Below are 17,903 nucleotides of genomic sequence, written 5' to 3' on the forward strand. Positions count from 1 at the left end.
CCAAAGCAGAATATCAGAGCCCAGGTAGTTTGAGGAGTGCAACATTTACATAAGGTGTTGACTGACACAGGGTGTTAGTGCCCAAGCGGGATGAGGAGGGCATCTATCCTGTGTATCTTGAGCCTGAGGGAAACATCTATGCAGGTGAGGGAGTGACAGGGAATATGAGAGACTAGTTTTATACGAGGGGGTTGATAAAATAAATATATGTCAAGGAAAATGAGAGACATGTTTTTCTCAGTGTCAGAGACGGGAGTTATAAATAAGGAAAGGGAGAAAACTAGAAGAATCCTGTGATGTTGGATTGGAATTGGAGATATTAGTGTCAACTTATGTTTATATATATATGTACACACACATATATATACACAAACACGATAAATGTAGATATAAACTTCTGTGTGTGTATGTAGACACATACATGTTTTCTCTAGCTGTGTCCACTGAGATTGTCTAGGAACAGTGAGATTCCAGTATAACGGGCATACCTAGCATCTAGATCTTGTTGTCTAAATTTCCTTCTCTGCTAAAAGGAACCAGCACTCCTTGGGGAAATGACTGGTCCCTGGGCTGGGACAGGGAAAGAAAAAGATGAGCCTGGAATTTCTTGTACTGAAAGCTTAAAGAATGATGAGAATGTGTCAAAAGGACAACAGAACCCAACTTGGAGGGGCTCTTACTGGCCAAATCAGGAAAACTTTAGTATAAAAACCAAATAATGATAGTAGCAGATTACAACTCATTGAATAAAATAGGAAACTATGAGTTTATACTAATATAAATGAATAAACTGGAAGTTTGATGAGAAATAGCATATTTATAGCATATAAATATAAACAGCATATAGTTTCATAATCTCCCCTGACAAAAATATTATTAATTACAAAGGAGAAAAGTCTCTTTACAGTGGAAATGCTTGATAGGCACCACCTTAATCAAGTGATCATCAGTATCAAGAATATTATCACTAATGGAACAAATTGAAATCATATGCCACATGATAAGATTCAGTGAGAAGAACACAGTGTTACTTCTGTGATATTACATCCCAGAATGTATAACCTGAATCTTATCATAAGGAAACGTCAGACAAATTTAGCCTGCAAAATAACTGCCCTGTAATCTTCAGAAGTTCAAGGTCATGAAAGTCAAAGAGAGACAGAAACTTTTCCACACTGAAGGAGGCTAAAGATATCTAACAAGTAGGGGCCAGCCCCGTGGCATGGTGGCTAAGTTCACACGTTCCACTTCAGTGGCCTGGGGTTTGCTACTTCAGATCCCGGGTACGGATCTACGCACTGCTTGTCAAGCCAAGCTGTGGTAAGCATCCCACATATAAAGTAGAGGAAGATGGGTACGAATGTGAGCTCAGGGCCAGTCTTCCCCAGTGAAAAGAGGAGGATTGGTGGCAGATGTCAGCTCAGGGCTAATCTCCTCAAAAAAAAAAATATATATATATAACAAATGTAGTGCAAGATTGTGAATTAGATCCTTTTGCTGTATAGAACGTTATTTAGAGAGCTGGCCAAATTTTAATGGAGTCTGGGGATTAGGTGGCTATGATGTATTCACGATGAATTCTGGAGTTTTTGCCTGTGTTGTGGTTACATAGGGGAATGTCGTTTTTTTGTAGGAAGTAGACATTAAAGTAGTCAGAGTTGATGAGTCAACTTGCTGCCATTTGGTTCAGAAAAAAAATGAACTGAACTTCCGACTTGTTTATGTGATTGTTTGAAAATGTGAAAAAAGTTAATAAAAATTATAGTCTATTTATAAAAAGCCAGGGTTTTTTTTCAGTCATGTTTATAACATTTCTTATGCATAAGTAGGGTGTGTTATTTGTTTTTGTGGATTAAAAATAAAATATGGCATCACTTCCCTTAGGAATGAAAGTAAAATAGTAAGAAGAAATCTAAACCCTTTTTGCCCTACAATTTTGCTCATAGAAGGCCTGTGTCTACTTGAGGGTTGCTGACTCTCCCTGGCCCCTCACTACACCATCTTCCACTGAAGTTGTTGCTGTTTGGTTTCAAAAAAGCCGTGACTTCAGAATGGAAAAGAGAAGAGATACTGGACAGCTGGGGAGCTGTGGGAGAAAGGAGTGTGTGTGTGTGTGTGTGTGTGTGTGTGTGTGTGTGTATTTATGTATGTATGTATGTGAGAGCTTTTGTGTACACTGTTACACACGCTTTTATACTTCAGTCCTGGAGCTGGTGTATGTTTGTCCCTTTCCTCTCTCTAGCAAATTGCTTCTTGATTCAGAGGTTGGACATACATAGTTCCCTCAGCCTGGAATATCTTTCTAGCCCTCCCACTCTTCTTCTTTCACCTTAACTCCTGTGCTTTTTTTAAAGTAGTCTCAACTTAAACGTCACTTCCTTGATCTCTCTAGACTAAGTTAAGTCCTTTCTTGGGCAATTTACTTAAGCATCTTAGTTCGTTAACCTCTTCATCTGTAAAATGGGCGTAATCATAGTACCTACTCCGTAGAGTTGTTATGGGGACTGAAAGAGTAAACATATGTAAAACAGAGTAGTACCTTGCCAGATAGTAAGTGCTATATGAGTTAGCTGGTGCTATCATTATTTTATTAGACATATTTAAAATATATATTTCATTATACATATTTGTCTAATTATTTGTTAAATGTCTGTTTCCCATGTTAGATTCTTAGTTCCATGAGGAAAAGGACTGTCTTTTATTCACCTCTATTTACCAGTTCTTGTTACACATAGTAATCAAATACTTTTGTTGACTGATAAAATGGTAGTTGGTAATTATGGATAAGTCAGGCCAACTGGATTTTGACTCTAAGTGTATTATAGCCTTACTAACTTTTATAACCTTGGTGAAGTTACTTAACCTCTCTGGGCTTCAGATTTGTCATTAGTAAAATTGGATTATAATATCTACCACACTGAGTATTATAGAAAATATACTTAAAGGCCTAGTATTTTGTTGGTGGTCAATAAGTAGTAAAATTATTAAGATGTGGCCAAGAATATCCATACTAAAAATGCCAATATTTTAAGCAGGTGTTTAAATGAAATAATATAAATAGACATATCTAGTGAAGTTCCTGATTCCAGAGTAGGCATTCGATTATGTTAACTCCCTTACTTTAACTTTTTTCCTGATAATATTTATAACTACAAATCAGCAACCATATGCTAGTTTTCTAGACATTATTTAGGACGCTTAATATGTTTATTTATATATAAGTATACAATCACACACACCCACACTCCTTACATGTCATGAATAATCTACTCACTAGATAGAGTTTTTCTCCACATTAAACAAATAAGGCTTAGAGAGGTCAAGTAGCTTGCCCAAGGAGCCAGGATTTAAATTTAGGTCTGTTTAGTTTTAAGCCCTTGTTTTCACTTTACCATACTGTCTCTTTACATTTTTGGTTAGAGATGATTTTGGAATTACCAGAGTTCTCTTTTTTAATGCCTTGGTGATGATGGCAACTATAAAACAATTAGTCTTCAAAAAATTGTGATTGCAATCAGATTACTTCTTCTGAAAACCTACCTTAGATATTTACATGGAAGAGTGGACATACTGGTGTCTGTGATCAAGCACTGGATTACTTTTAGGAGTATCAAAGACCGTAATGGATTGCAACTTTGATAGTTGTGAGCAGTGAAACCTCTAGGACCTTTTGGGGGGGAGGAGGAAAGCAAGAGGAACAAAGAAAAATAAATAGAAATATATTCTTCTTCCATACTAGACTGCACAACCTTCTGGTCCTGAGCTTAGCTCTTATTAAAAATTGAACTATTCAATACATAAATACATTCTCACCTATCTCCACCTCCTCCTAGGGGGATGTCTGTCCACCTTCTGATGTATAGCAGCGCGGGTCTCTCATGCATCCTGAGGTGCTGTGTGGATATCCTTAGTTGACCGATGAATGTCCAATTAGTTGTAGTTCGAAGGGGGAGAGACAAAGAAAACTGCTCACTCCGCCATGTTGCTGATGTCACCCATAAATACATTCTCATTTTAGAAAATTAAACTTACATATGTGTACGTATAGTAAAATATTAAAGTCTCATGCATTTCTCCTCCCATCCCTACATCTCTCCCCAGAAGTATTTTTCTATAAAAATATGTCACTTATGTTAACTTGTAATGAGTATGCTGTTATATTTAAGTGGATAAACATTTTTAAATTTCTCAGTTTTAATTTCTAATATGGGAAAATATTGATATAACTCACATAAACAACAGCCCTTTGATGTCCTTAATAATTTTTAAGAACATAAAGAGGTTTTGAGACCAAATAATTTGAAAATTGCTGCAGTGTATTATATGTTTACTAGTTTTGAACATTGTGTAGACCATAGTAATACAGAAAAATTCCCATGATTTAATAATGTGGTAAGAAAAGCACAATACAAACTCCACAAATAATATAATTATTAGATGAAGAATAGAAAAGAATACTGGAGAAAATATAGTCAACTGCACATAGTAATTATATTAAGATTATATTATTTTGAATGATTTCATCTTTAGTTTTTCCAAAGGCGTTTTTTTTACTATAATTAAATTTGTATATGGTGGAAAATCTGCTGAAATATGAAGAGGAATGATAATATCTCTATTTCAGAAACTTTGTAGTGATGCTCAAGTTAAAGTCTTTGGGAAATGCTGCCAACTGAAACCTGGAGGAGACAGTTCTTCCTCTTTGGATAGTTCTATGACTTCATCTTCTGATGTAAAAGACCAGTGTCCTAAGTACCAGGTAAGATCACTGATGTCATTTACTTATTCATTCATTCTCAAATATTTTTGACTGCCTCCGAAGTGTTGTGCACCATCCTAGGGACTGAGGATATATAACAGGGACTAGTCGTTGCCCTCCTGGAGCTTATATTGTAGATAGGGAAACAGATAATTAAACGACTCAGTTTATGAACTTTGATAAATTTTAGGAGAGGGGAAGTACAGAGAGCTATGGACATAGGTAATGAGGGTATTTTCTCCATCTTTTATTTCCCAATTCAGATTTTTTGGGCTACCAGAATAATTTCTTATTTTATATACTTTGTAATTATAGAAATATGAAGATAAGTATAAAATAATACAGTTCAGCTATAGTATGAAATTAAAGTATGATTGGAAATATACACAATCAGAAGTGTACATTTTTATTTTTCAAAAGTAATGTGGCTCTTCTAAAATAGAGAATTAAATCAGTAACTACATAGTAACTTCTATATAAATTCGTTTTATGTAAGATTGGTGTTTGGTTTCATACTAATAAACAAATGTCATCTGATGTGAATTTATTTGTGTCATCCAGGCTTGCATGAATGAATCACAAGTATTTTATATTTAGCAGTACCAAAATAGCATCCTGGGCTTTTTAATTATTTGTAATTATGTAATTGTGTTTGGATGGAAATTGACCCCTATACCATAACAAGAGCTCTGAAGTTATTAAAATCCAGATATTAGGAGGTACTGCATAGTTCCTCCTGTCCTTCTCTATTCCTCCTCCACCTTAGGCATGATACCTTAACAAGTTCCTAATAGTGCTATGCTATGTAACATCATCATACTTAAGCAAATTTGGATGTTTTTGAATTTGATCAATTGTGCAAACTTGCTTTTCTTCCCAATATAATGCAGTTAAAAATGAATGTTAGCAAACGGATCCAGATTGTAGAAACCCTAAAGCAATGAGTGATTGTAATCTCATTTTGCATCACAATCCCTAGAGATTTTTTTTTAAAGTACAGATTCGTAGGTCATGCGTCCAGATACTCTGATAGTAGGTTCAGTATGGTACTGGAAATCTGCTTTTTTAACAAGAAACCATTGAATTATTGTAGCATATAGTTCACTGCACTTGATAAATTGTGATTTTAGATAATAAGTACATTATCTTTGATTTACAGAGATTAGCTTCCAGCAATGAGTACTTGCAAAAAGTACTCTTAAATAAGAGCCTTAAAAAAAGGCATTAGAGATAATAGCATTTTCTTAATTATAACCTTTATAAATAGATTGTCACACTAAAGTATATAACATACCAGTAACATTCATGATTATTATTTGGTATATATTAGAGCAGGCAAAGAGAACCTTTAATAACAAACTATATGGTCTCATAAAATTTAAACACCAATTTATTTTTTACTGCATTTTGGTTTCTGAGGGTTCTTTCCTATTTATAATAGTAAAATCTATAAGTGCCTTGATATTTAAATTCATATATCTGGCTTAATATAAGAAATACTAATTTTAGTCAAACTAAGAATGAAGTTAGATGTGTTACAGCAAAAACAAGCTTGTAAGAGAAGGCTCTCATTTCTCTCATTAGCCGGAAGCAATTTAGGTTGCCAAGTCTGATTGGCAGTGATCTTTAAAAAAAAAAAACAAAACTACTTGATCATTAAATTATTCTACTCTATTTCTAAAATGTTCTTGATATCCAAACCTCTGTGCCTTGATAACAATTTTATCTTAACCAAATCACCAGAATGGTTGGATTGCTTATTTTTACTAACCTAGGTATATCAGAAGTGATTTTTTTCCTTAAAAATTAGCTTTGTGCCTTTATTAAAACAAAATTTAGACTACAGCACTAAGAAAAAACAATATATAAATGATTATATATAAAAACCAATATAAAAATAGTTATGTATAGTGAAATGGATTGCTATTTGAAGATGTCTTTTTTAAGAAAGATGACAAAATGTAAATATATAGATTTTTAAAACCCAAATAGGCAATACATAAGCAAAAGAATAAAAGAATCACATTATGAAAAGAAAAATAGTGTGCAGATATATTCGCTGGCCTCCACTTGCAAAAAGGGGATCCTTGTCACTTTGTTATTATCGTCAGAAGAATCTTTTAAGTATTTTAAAAAACTGATTCCTGGTTTTCCGTGATGGACTGGATTTGTGAAATTTGTGAATAATTTTCATTTACTATCTTAGACAATCGTGTTATTTAGGTCATCTTCCTCATCAGTTGTTTTATTATATAATTGTATCAGTTAGGAATTGCACTGGGACACCTCTAAAACAATGGCTTAAACAAATTAGGAATTATTTTCCTCATATGACAAGAAGTCCGGAGGTTGGCCATAATAGATATGGTATATGGGCTTCAAGATGGCCTCAAGAGACCAAGTCTCCCTATCTTTATACTTAGCCAGAATTAATGTGTAATTTGTTGCCTTGTGGTCCTCATATGGCATTTCCATCTCCAGTGACTTCCATTTATATCTCATTGACCAGGCCTGTGTTGAATGCATATAAATGGATAGTTTTGAAAGCTGCTACTCCATGCATTAGTTTAACCCTTTGAATATAGAAACCAACTCTAACTTAGCCTATTTACAAAGGAGGCTCTGAAATGCGATTTTTTTCGGTTGGGCCCATTGCTGCCCTGAAGCAAATTGAACTTCAAAAAATAAGGAATGAGATATTGGTAGGTAATTAGTGATATTTTTCATAGTATCTAAATACTATGAGTATTTGGATGATTGAGTTCAATTTTTAGATTTTTTCTAACTCCTATGAGGACAATTAAAGAATAATGGAAAAGGATAACTTTTAGTCAGAGTTATTTGAAAACAAGACATTCTAATGTTTCAAATAAGTCCTTTTTAAAAAAATACAAAATAGTACAAGTTACCCCTTTTATGAATGTCTCTTTTCTACAATAGGAGTGGTAAAAACTGTTCTGCATGTTCGGTAAATTCTGCTTCTTATTGTCCTGAAGAAACACTGCTTATGCATAAGATGTGGTTAAGAATGTGTATTTAAGCATTATTTGTAATAGCGGAAACCTAAAAGTGACCTAAATGCCTGTCAGTAAGGGGAACTGCTTGATAAACTGTGGTATTTTCATACAGTAGAATACTATGCAGCTCTTAAAAGTAATCTGTGTATAACAAAATGGTTAGATCTGTAAGAAATTGTGAAATGAAGAAAGTCAAGCTGCAGAACAGTGTGTACAATATAGAATCAGTTTTTTTAAAAACCCATTATGCAGGATATCTATAGCAAAGGAATTTTTAATAAAAATTAATATTTGAAATAGTTACAAGGTTTTAAATTCTGCAGTTTTATGAATGTTATGATTATTGTTTAGGGTTCCCGGTGCTCTTCTGATGCCAATATGCTTGGAGAGATGATGTTTGGCTCAGTAGCAATGAGCTACAAAGGATCCACCTTAAAAATTCATCAGATCCGGTGAGGGATTTTCTGATATTTCTTAAGGAATCCATTTTAGAATATTTAATTTTTTTGAAGATGAGAAAATTTCTTATAGTCTTCACTCAGGTTGCGTATGTCAGATACTCAGTTTATGATATTCTGTAGGTTTAGTGCTGCTTCATGGCTGTTGTCACTATGCTGTGAAATCTGTGACTTGCACATTTTTATTTATTATTAATTGAAAAAGTCCTTGTGTTTTAGTTTTGATATCTTTCTGTCCCTCCCTTTTTCTTCATAGTTCCCCTCCACAGCTTATGCTCAGCAAAGTTTTTACTGCACGGACTGGCAGCAGTATCTGTGGAAGTCTCAATACGTAAGTAGTTATGGATGCAGGGAGAAATGAATTATTCAAGACGTGCAGAGTATGAAAAAGTAACAGACTCCTCTCAGGATTGCAGCTTACATGCAGATTTTCTTCCGTCTCTTAATTTTGAAAGTTTATAAAGGCCAAATTTTTCTCTCAGCTTTATTGCGATATAATTGACGTGCAACATTGTGTAAATTTAGGTGTAACACGTTAATTTGGTACATTTATATTTTGCAAAATGGTTACCACCATAGCATTAGCTAACAACTCCATCCTCTCACATAACTACCATTGCTTTTTTATGGTGACAATATTTAAGATTTACTCTCTTAGCAACTTTCAAGTATATAATAAAGTATTATTTTAGCTATAGTCAGCATGCTGTACATTAAACCCCTAGAAGTTGTGAATCACATAACTGAAGTTTGTTGTACCCTTTGACTATTCTCTCTCCATTCCCCCACCCAGCCCCTGGTAACCACCACTCTGCTCTCTGTTTTGCTGAGTTTGGCTTTTTTAGATTCCATATGTAAGTGATATCATGTAATATTTGCCTGTCTCTATCTAACTTATTTTACTTAGCGTAATCCCCTAAAGGTTCATTCAAATGGTAGTAAATGGCAAGGTTTCTCTCTTTTCTCATGGATGAATAACATCCATTGTATATATTTATGACTTTTTTTAATCTATTCGTCTGGTGACAGACAAATTGTCTCCTTATATTGGCTATTGTCAGTAATGCTGCATTGAACATGAGAGTGCAGATATCTCTGAGATCCTTATTTGAATTCCTCTGGATAAATTCCCAGGAGTGATATTGCTGGATCATATGGTAGTTCTATTTTTAATTTTTTGATGACCTTCCATACTGCTTTCCATAGTGGCTGTATCAATTTACATTCTCAGCAGCAGGGCACAAGGGTTCCCTTTTTTCCACACCCTCGCCAGCACTTGATAGCTCTTGTCTTTTTGATGATAGCCATTCTAACAATCATGAAGTGATACCTCATTGTGATTTTGATTTGCATTTCCCTGATGATTAGTGATGTTGAGCACCTTTTCGTGCACCTGTTGGCCGCTTGTATGTGTTATTGGGGAAGCTGTCTTTTCATTTCTTCTGAATATTCAGAGAAACTATTCATTTTTCAATCAAGTTTGTTTTTCTGCCATTGATTTGTTTGAGTTAAATATATATCTATATCCCTTATCAGGTAAATGATTTGTGAGTACATTCTCCCATTCCATAGTTGCCTTTTCATTTTGTTGATTGTTTCTTTTGCTGTGCAGAAGCTTTTTAGTTTGATGTAGTCCCACTTATGTATTTCTGCTTTTGTTGCTTGTGCTTTTGGTGTCATAGCCAGCAAATTGCTGCCAAGACCAATGTCAAGGACCTTTTTTCCTGTGATTTTTTCCTAGGAGTTTTATGGTTTTGAGTCTTATGTTTGTCTTTAATCCATTTCAAGTTTATTTTTGTGAGTGGTGTAAGATAGGATTCCAGTTTCATTCTTCTGCATGTGGTTATCTGGTTTTTCCAACACCATTTATTGAAGAAAATCTTTTTTCCTCATTGAGTATTCTTGGCTCCCTTATCAAATATTAGGGGTTTGTTTTGGGCTTTCAGTTCTCTTCCATTGGTCTATGTGTCTATTTTTGTGCCAGTACCGTACTATTTTGATTACTGTAGCTTTGTAGTATAGTTTGAAATCCAGAAGTGTGATGCCTCTAGCTTTGTTCTTTTTAGGATTGCTCTGGCTATTTGGGATCTTTTGTGGCTCCATACAAATTTGAGAATTGTTTGTCTATTTCTGTAAAAAATGCCATTGGAATTTTGATAGAGATTGCATTGAATCTATAGGTGGCTTTGGGTAGTATGGACATTTTAACACTATTCGTTCTTATGATTCATGAACATGGAATATTTTTCCATTTGTGTCTTCTTCTATTTCTTTCATCAAAGCCTTGTAGTTTTTGGTGTGCAAGTCTTATACCTCCTTGGTTAAATTTATTCCTAAGTATTTTACTGTTTTTGATGCTATTGTGAACAGAAGTTTTTTCTTTATTTATAGAAATGCAACTGTTTTCTGTATGTTGACTTTGTATCTTGCAGCTTTACCGAATTCATTCTAGCAGTTTCTGGGTGGAGTCTTTAGGATTTTCTGTATATAAAAATTAGATCACCTGCAAACAAAGGCAGTTTTACTTCTGTCTTTCCTATTTGGATGCCTTTTATTTCTTGCCTAATTCCTCTGGCTAGTACTTCCAGTACTGTGTTGAACAGGAGTGGTGAGAGTGGGCCTTCCAGTCTTGTTCTTGATCTTAGACGAAAAGCTGTCAACCTTTCACCATTAAGTATGATGTTGGCTGTGGATTTTTCTCATCTATGGCCTTTATTGTATTGAAATATGTTCCTTCTATAGCCACTTTGTTGAAGATTTTTCTCATGAAAAGGAGGTTGTATTTTGTTAAATGCTTTTTCTGCATCTATCAAGATGATCGTATCGTTTTTCTTTTTCATTCTGTTAATGTGGTGTAGCCAATTTATTGCTCTGGCTTTGCATATATTGAACTATCCTTGCTTCCCAGGAATAAATCCCACTTGATCATGATGAATGGTCCTTTTAATGTGCTGTTGAATTTGGTTTGCTAATATTTTGTGGAGAATTTTTACATCTATGTTCATTAGGGATATTGTCTGTAATTTTTTTCTCTTGTGGTGTCCTTATCTGGCTTTGGTGTCAGGGTAATGTGCTTCATAAAATGAGTTTGAGAGTGTTCCCTCCTTTGATTTTTGGAAGTATTTGAGAAGGATTAATGTTAATTCTTCTTTAAATGTCTGGTAGAATTTACCACAGTGAAACCATCTGGTCTTTGCTTTTCTGTGTTGGGAGGTTTTTGATTACTGATTCAGTCTCCTGACTCCTTATTGTCTGTTAAGATTTTCTATTTATGGTTCAGTCTTGATAGGTTGTATGTTTCTAGGAATTTATCCATTTCTTCTAGGTTATCCTGTTTGTTGGCATATAATTATTCGTAGTATTCTTTCATGATTCTTTTTATTTCTGTGGTTTTAGTTTTTAACGTCTCCTCTTTCATTTCTGATTTTAATTATTAGAGTCCTCTTTCTTTTTTTTTTCTAAGGTAGTCTAGCCACTTGTCAGTTTTGTGTATCTTCAGTTAACCAGCTTTTGGTTTTATTGATCTTTTCTATTATTTTTCTGATCTCTTTCATTTATTTCCCGTCTGATCTTTGTCATTTCTTTCTTTCTGCTAACTTTGTTCTTTTTCTGGTTCTTTGAGGTGTAAAGTGAGGTTGTTTGAGATCTTTCTTGTTTCTTAATGTAGGTATTTATTACTATAAACTTCCCTCTTAAAACTGCTTTTGCAATATCCCATAGATTTTGATATTCTGTGCTTCCATTTTCATTTGTTTCGAGGTATTTTCTGATTCTCCTTCTGAGTTCTTCTTTGACCCGTTGGTTGTTCAGGAGTGTGTTGTTTAATCTCCACATATTTGTGAATTTTCCAGCTTTCCTCCTGTTATTGATTTCCAATTTCATACCATTGTGGCCAGAAAAGATACTTGGTATGATTTCGGTCTTCTTAAATTTGCTAAGACTTGTTTTGTGATTTATCATGTGATCTGTCCTGGAAAATGTTCCGTGTGCATTTGAGAATGTGTATTGTGCTACTGTTGAGTGGAATATTCTGTGTATATCTGTTAGTTCCATTTGGTCTAAAGTATAGTTCAAATACAGTGTTTCTGTGTGGATGGTCTATCCATTGTTGAAAGTAGGGTACTGAAGTCCTCTACTATTATTGCGTTGTTGTCTGTTTCTTCCTTTAGTTCTGTTAGTATTTGCTTAATATGTTTAGGTGCTCTAATGTTACGTGCATATGTATTTATGATTGTTATATCTTCTTGATGAATCGTTTCCTTTATCATTATATGACCATGTTTTTCTCTTGTTACCATTTTTGACTTAAAGTCTATTTTGTCTGATGTAAGTATAGCTACTCCTGGTCTCTTTTGGTTTCCACTTGTATGAAATATCTTTTCCTGTCCCTTTACATTGAGCCTATGTGGTCCTTAAAGCTGAAGTGAGTCTCTTGTAGGCAGCATATTGTTGGGTCTTGTTTTCTTATCCATCCAGCCTCTCTGTGTATGGAGACCAGATTGCTTCCTCGTTTGAGTTTAATTGAAGAACAGGAAATGTGGTTTCTCTTTTTCTAATTTGCTAGAAGCTATATCAGGAGGTAAAATGTTGAATGCATTTCCATGTTAGGTTGACATGCTGATTTTCCATTTTGCAGTGCCATACTGAGTTAACATCTGTAGATTGTGCTCTTCAGTTTTCAGATCCTCTGCAGAATTAATCCTACAGTCAGGAGTGGCCTAGGTCAGCCATATGGTGGGCACAGAGATATTACAAGTTGTTAGTGCCAAGAGTAGAATAGCAAAGCTGAAACAAGGGAAGGCCTGATCTCAGGATCATGGGCTACATGCCAGAATGTAGTAAATGATGGACTGGGGCTAGGGTGAGGTGGTGGTGGACCCCAGAAATGGATTATGCAGGTGCCAAATCAGAACTGGCTAGCCAGAGTCCGTGGGGGTACCCAAAGTCAGAAATAGCAGGAGGTAGGAAGGAGCCTACTCTAAACTGGAGAAATTTTCAGGAGTCTCCCCCTTAACTGTAAATGCTCTAAAAAGACGACTGAGGGGTTTTATTAGCTAAGGTTCTGATACCTGTAGCTCAACTTAAACTTTTCTTTTAGGAAGGAAGGAAAGGGAGAGAGGTTTTTTACAACATCATGGACACTTAAAAAATTTTGATAGCAGGGCCCGCCCGGTGGTGCAGCAGTTAAGTGCGCACGTTCCGCTTTGGCAGCCTGGGGTTCACTGGTTTGGATCTCAGGTGTGGATGTGGCACTGCATGACAAGCCATGCTGTGGTAGGCGTCCCATATATAAAATAGAGGAGGATGGGCATGGATGTTAGCTCAGGGCCAGTCTTCCTCAGCAAAAAGAGGAGGATTGGCAGCAGCTAGCTCAGGGCTTATCTTCCTCAAAAAAAATTTTTTTTTGATGCCATAAGTACTGATTGTTTTTTCCTCTTTTTTTTTTTTTGCTGAGGAAGATTTTAGCTGTACTTCCCTCAATTTCTTCATCTTTTCTAAATTCTAATTGACAGTTTTTTTTGTTTTTTTTTTTTGAGAAAGATTAACCCTGAGCTGACTGCTGCCACTCCTTCTCTTTTTGCTGAGGAAGGCTGGCCCTGAGCTAACATCTGTGCCTATCTTCCTCTACTTTATATGTGGGACACCTACCACAGCATGGCTTGACAAGTGGTGCCATGTCCGCACCCGGGATCTGAACCGGTGAACCCCGGGCTGCCAAAGTGGAACATGTGCACTTAACTGCTGTGCCACTGGACCAGCCCCTAATTGACAGTTCTTAAAATCTCTAGGAAGGGTACTTTATATTAAAAGCATAAAGTAGTTTTATTTTTGTTATTCTGGAAAATTTACTAAAAGAAATAATATAAGCCATTTATAATGTGTAGACTAAAGATACTTTTTGGATATTTGGTTGATTTTAGTTCTTTTTTTTTTTTTCCTGCCAGAAGTTTAGAAAACATTTTTAGGTCCAAAATATGAGGGGAAACTTTGTAATTTAAATCAAGGTCAGTAACCTTTTCCTGCAAAGGTCTAGATAGTAAATATTTTTGGCTTTGTGGGCCAGATAGTATGTTGTAGTTTCTCAGCTCTGCCATTATAGCATTAAAGCAACCCTATGCAATACATAAATGAATGGGTGTGGCTCTGTTCCAGTACAACTTTTTTTGCAAAAACAGGAGACTGGATTTAGCCCTCAGAGTATAGTTTGCCAAACTCTGATTTAAGTATTAATTAGTTTATAGTACTAACAGGGAAACAAAAGTTAAAAAACTGTTTTGCACTTAAATTTCATTGGGATGTACAAAGAATTACCATTAAGAGCATAAAATGATTTTGAAATTTATTTTTTTCTCCTCCTTCTTAGGCTACAAGACAGTCTTGAATTCATCAATCAGGACAACAGTACATTAAAGGCTGATAATAACACAGTTATTAATGGACTACTTGGAAATATAGGTAAATGGTTTCTCTAGTTTTATAAGTTTAAAAAATGTTAACAGTATAACAAGAATTTGCACTTCTTTCTAAATAATGTAGATCTTATGTAAGACCAAAGAGTTTGAAATACCAGAAGTAGAAAAAGCATTTAAATTGCAAGTATGTATAACATTTGTATTATTTGACAAACATAATTTTCATATATTTGAACATAATATTTATTTTGTATCTGAAAAAAGAGAATTACTGAAGATATATCTAATTTGTTTTTTGTTTTTAACTTTGATGCATCTTTGAAAGGCACTGTCATTGATATAAAAAGCCCTTACTCGCTGTTTTGAATATTTCAGCTGAAGAAGACTGGTATTATACTTTCTCCATTCTCTCTTCCCTAACCATAAAAGTAATTTTAAAATGGTCCTTATTTTTATGACCTGTAGTTCACATGAGCAGATATTAAAATTTGATGTTCCTTAAAGATTTATTAGAATAACAGCTTATTTACTAATTTGGTTAGTTGATCGTTATTATTTAAGTTCAATATTTTGAAGTGCCAAACATCTTTCTAAAATTTCTGGTCATTTGTTTTATCCTAGAAAGCTTAACTAAATTGCTGCTGACCAAATTTCCAGTCATAAAGAAATGTAGTATATTAAAGAGTGAATGGCAGTTAGAATAGGATGAATATTTGTCTCATTCCCTGTTTAGTGAGACTTTTTATTTGTAATAATTTTAATAAATATTTATTAGTTATATGTACTAGTAAAAAACAGATTTTTCTTCTACCTTGAACATATAACATTCTATTATTTTTTATAATTTATGTTCATTCTATTGAACAAGTGTTAAGCACCTACTGTGGGTTAGTTTCAGTGTCAGGCATGTACTTTAGAAAGTGCGTATCTTTTATAGAAAACTAGATATTCTGCTTTTTCTTAACTCACTTATTATTTCATTGGTTTTAATAAAGTAAAAATGTGACAAGGAAATAATCTTTTTTTTTTACTAATTTAACACTTTTCAAAGCTCAAGGGGCTTATTAAAAGCTATTTATTTTAATACGAATCCATTGTCACTTATAAAGATAAATTACACTGTAGATGCTAGGTAAATTCATTTTCTCTGTTTTCATGTAGAATAGGAAATTACTCCATTTAACAAAGTACAGACTTTAAATAATGAACAGCTTTCACTTACACATTCTTAATTGTGAATCAAGGATATTTGAACACCATTTCTTTTCTTTCTTTCTTTTTTTTTTAATTGCTTTTTCTCCCCACATACCCCCAGTACATAGTTGTATATTTTAGTTATGGGTCCTTTCTAGTTGTAGCATGTGGGGTGCCACCTCAACATGGCCTGATGACTGGTGCCATTTCTGCACCCAGGATCCAAACTGGTGAAACCCTGGGCCGCGGAAGCAGAGCATGGAAACTTAACCACTCGGCCACGGGGCTGGCCCCTGAGCACCATTTCTTATTTTCTTTAAATTTCCAATTAATCAACAAATACCTATCAAGCACCTGTTATATGCCAAGCACTCTACTAGGCCCTGAGGTACGTTGGTGAAGCAGACACTGTTCCTGCTTCAGTGGATTTATAGTTAGTGGGAATAAGACAGTAACTGTATACAGTATTTGATTCTGTATACAGTATACTGTAGATGATTCTTGGACAGGATTAAGAGCATAGTGTGATAGAAAAGAGGAGGAGCACCTTATTCAGTCCTGGAGAGTCAGGGAAAGCTTCCTTGAATACATGAGGCCTAAGCTTTGAAGGCTTAGCCTGATGGTTGGGGAAAGAAATATTCTATGAAAAAGCAATAGCATGTGCACAGACCTCATAGACTATGGGAGAAAATGTGAATAAATAAGTGTGGATAAAGCAAAGAATAGGAGTAAAGGAAGTGGAAAGAAAGAAAGTGAGCAAGAGCCGGATCACAAAGGGTGCAGTGGGCCACACCGAAGAATTTGGACTTAGGTTTGAGCAGTTAGGTACCAGTGTAAGCAGTGGATCTCAAACTTTATGGTCTCAGGACCCCTTTATACACTTAGAAATTATTGAGGATCACAGAGAGCTTTTGTTTACGTTGGTTACATTTATTGCTATATACATTAGAAATTAAAACTGAGAAAATTTAAAAATATTTATTTAGTAATTCATTAAAAAATAACACAACCCCTTTCATATTCGTACAAATAACCTATGTTTTGAAATAACTATTTTCTAAGACAAAAACAAAATTTGATGAGAAGAGTGGCATTATTTGACATTTTTGCAAATCTCCTTAATGTGTCTGCCTTAATAGTAGACAGCTGGATTCTCATACCTGCTTCTGCATTCAGTCTCTTGTGATAGGTTGTTTTGGTTGAAGTGTATTAAAATCCAGGCTCACACAGATACGTTATTGGAAAAGCTGTGTCCTTACAGACCCCCTGAAAGGGTTGCAGGGACACCCCCCCTCCAGGGGTCTTGGACCACATGTTGAGAACTACTGAACTCTATAGAATTAGATATATGGACAGAAGGCAGAAGAGTTTTGGCTGTGTTTGGATGTTGATGGAAAAGAAAGTTATAAAGAGCATGAGGTTAAGAGGTGGAGGTAATACTTGGTAAAGTAAGATTTCTGAAGGTCCTAGCTGATGTAGAAGAGCTAGTTTTGTAAGGGATGGAGGGAAGGACCTTTCAGGTTTTTTTACTGAATAAGTCCCTAGCACATAGTAAGGTTTGAATAATGTTACCTGTTACTGCTCAGGCAGGAAGGATGCAAGGATGGGTGAGAATTTTATTAAGTTTGGAGATAGGGTGTTGTCAAAAGGAGAGTTACAATCTGATGAATTCTGTGTGTGTACACACGTCTGAACCTGCATCTGCACACAGTAAGAGACAGTCATATGCTGAGAGTAAGGAAGAGGTGGGTAGGGAAGGAGTTTAGAGTGGATAAATTTTGAAGTAAGTAGGGAGATCTGAGGACCTGAACAATGAAACATGGATGGATTGCTGTACATACACTATAATTACAGGAGTTCTTGTTATAGAAAAGTATCTATTAGAAATTTGAAAAATACATTTTTAACTTTTTAAAACAGAGAGCCCCCTATTCTCTTCTGGGTAAACCTCCTAGATAGCTGTTTAGGCCATGTTGCTTAAGCATAACTGACAAGTAACCCAGCTACTTGCTTCCAGGCTATAATGTTGCCCTTTTTGGGTCTTGAGACTCTGTTTTCTCTT

The 17,903-nt window shown here is 34.9% G+C and overlaps 1 protein-coding gene across 2 annotated transcripts in view; it reads left to right on the plus strand.

Moving 5' to 3' along the window:
• The window catches only part of FNIP1 (folliculin interacting protein 1), a 129,660-nt gene that overhangs the window by 56,950 nt on the left and 54,807 nt on the right, over nucleotides 1-17,903 (plus strand). For both annotated transcript variants that reach the window (XM_046668275.1, XM_046668276.1), the window contains exons 3-6: nucleotides 4,625-4,759; nucleotides 8,128-8,228; nucleotides 8,491-8,565; nucleotides 14,599-14,690. In XM_046668275.1, coding sequence (XP_046524231.1) covers nucleotides 4,625-4,759; nucleotides 8,128-8,228; nucleotides 8,491-8,565; nucleotides 14,599-14,690 — 403 coding nt within the window. The remainder of the gene's footprint in view (nucleotides 1-4,624; nucleotides 4,760-8,127; nucleotides 8,229-8,490; nucleotides 8,566-14,598; nucleotides 14,691-17,903) is intronic.

The sequence above is a fragment of the Equus quagga genome, chromosome 7, assembly GCF_021613505.1.
Source record: "Equus quagga isolate Etosha38 chromosome 7, UCLA_HA_Equagga_1.0, whole genome shotgun sequence".
NCBI lineage: Eukaryota > Metazoa > Chordata > Mammalia > Perissodactyla > Equidae > Equus > Equus quagga.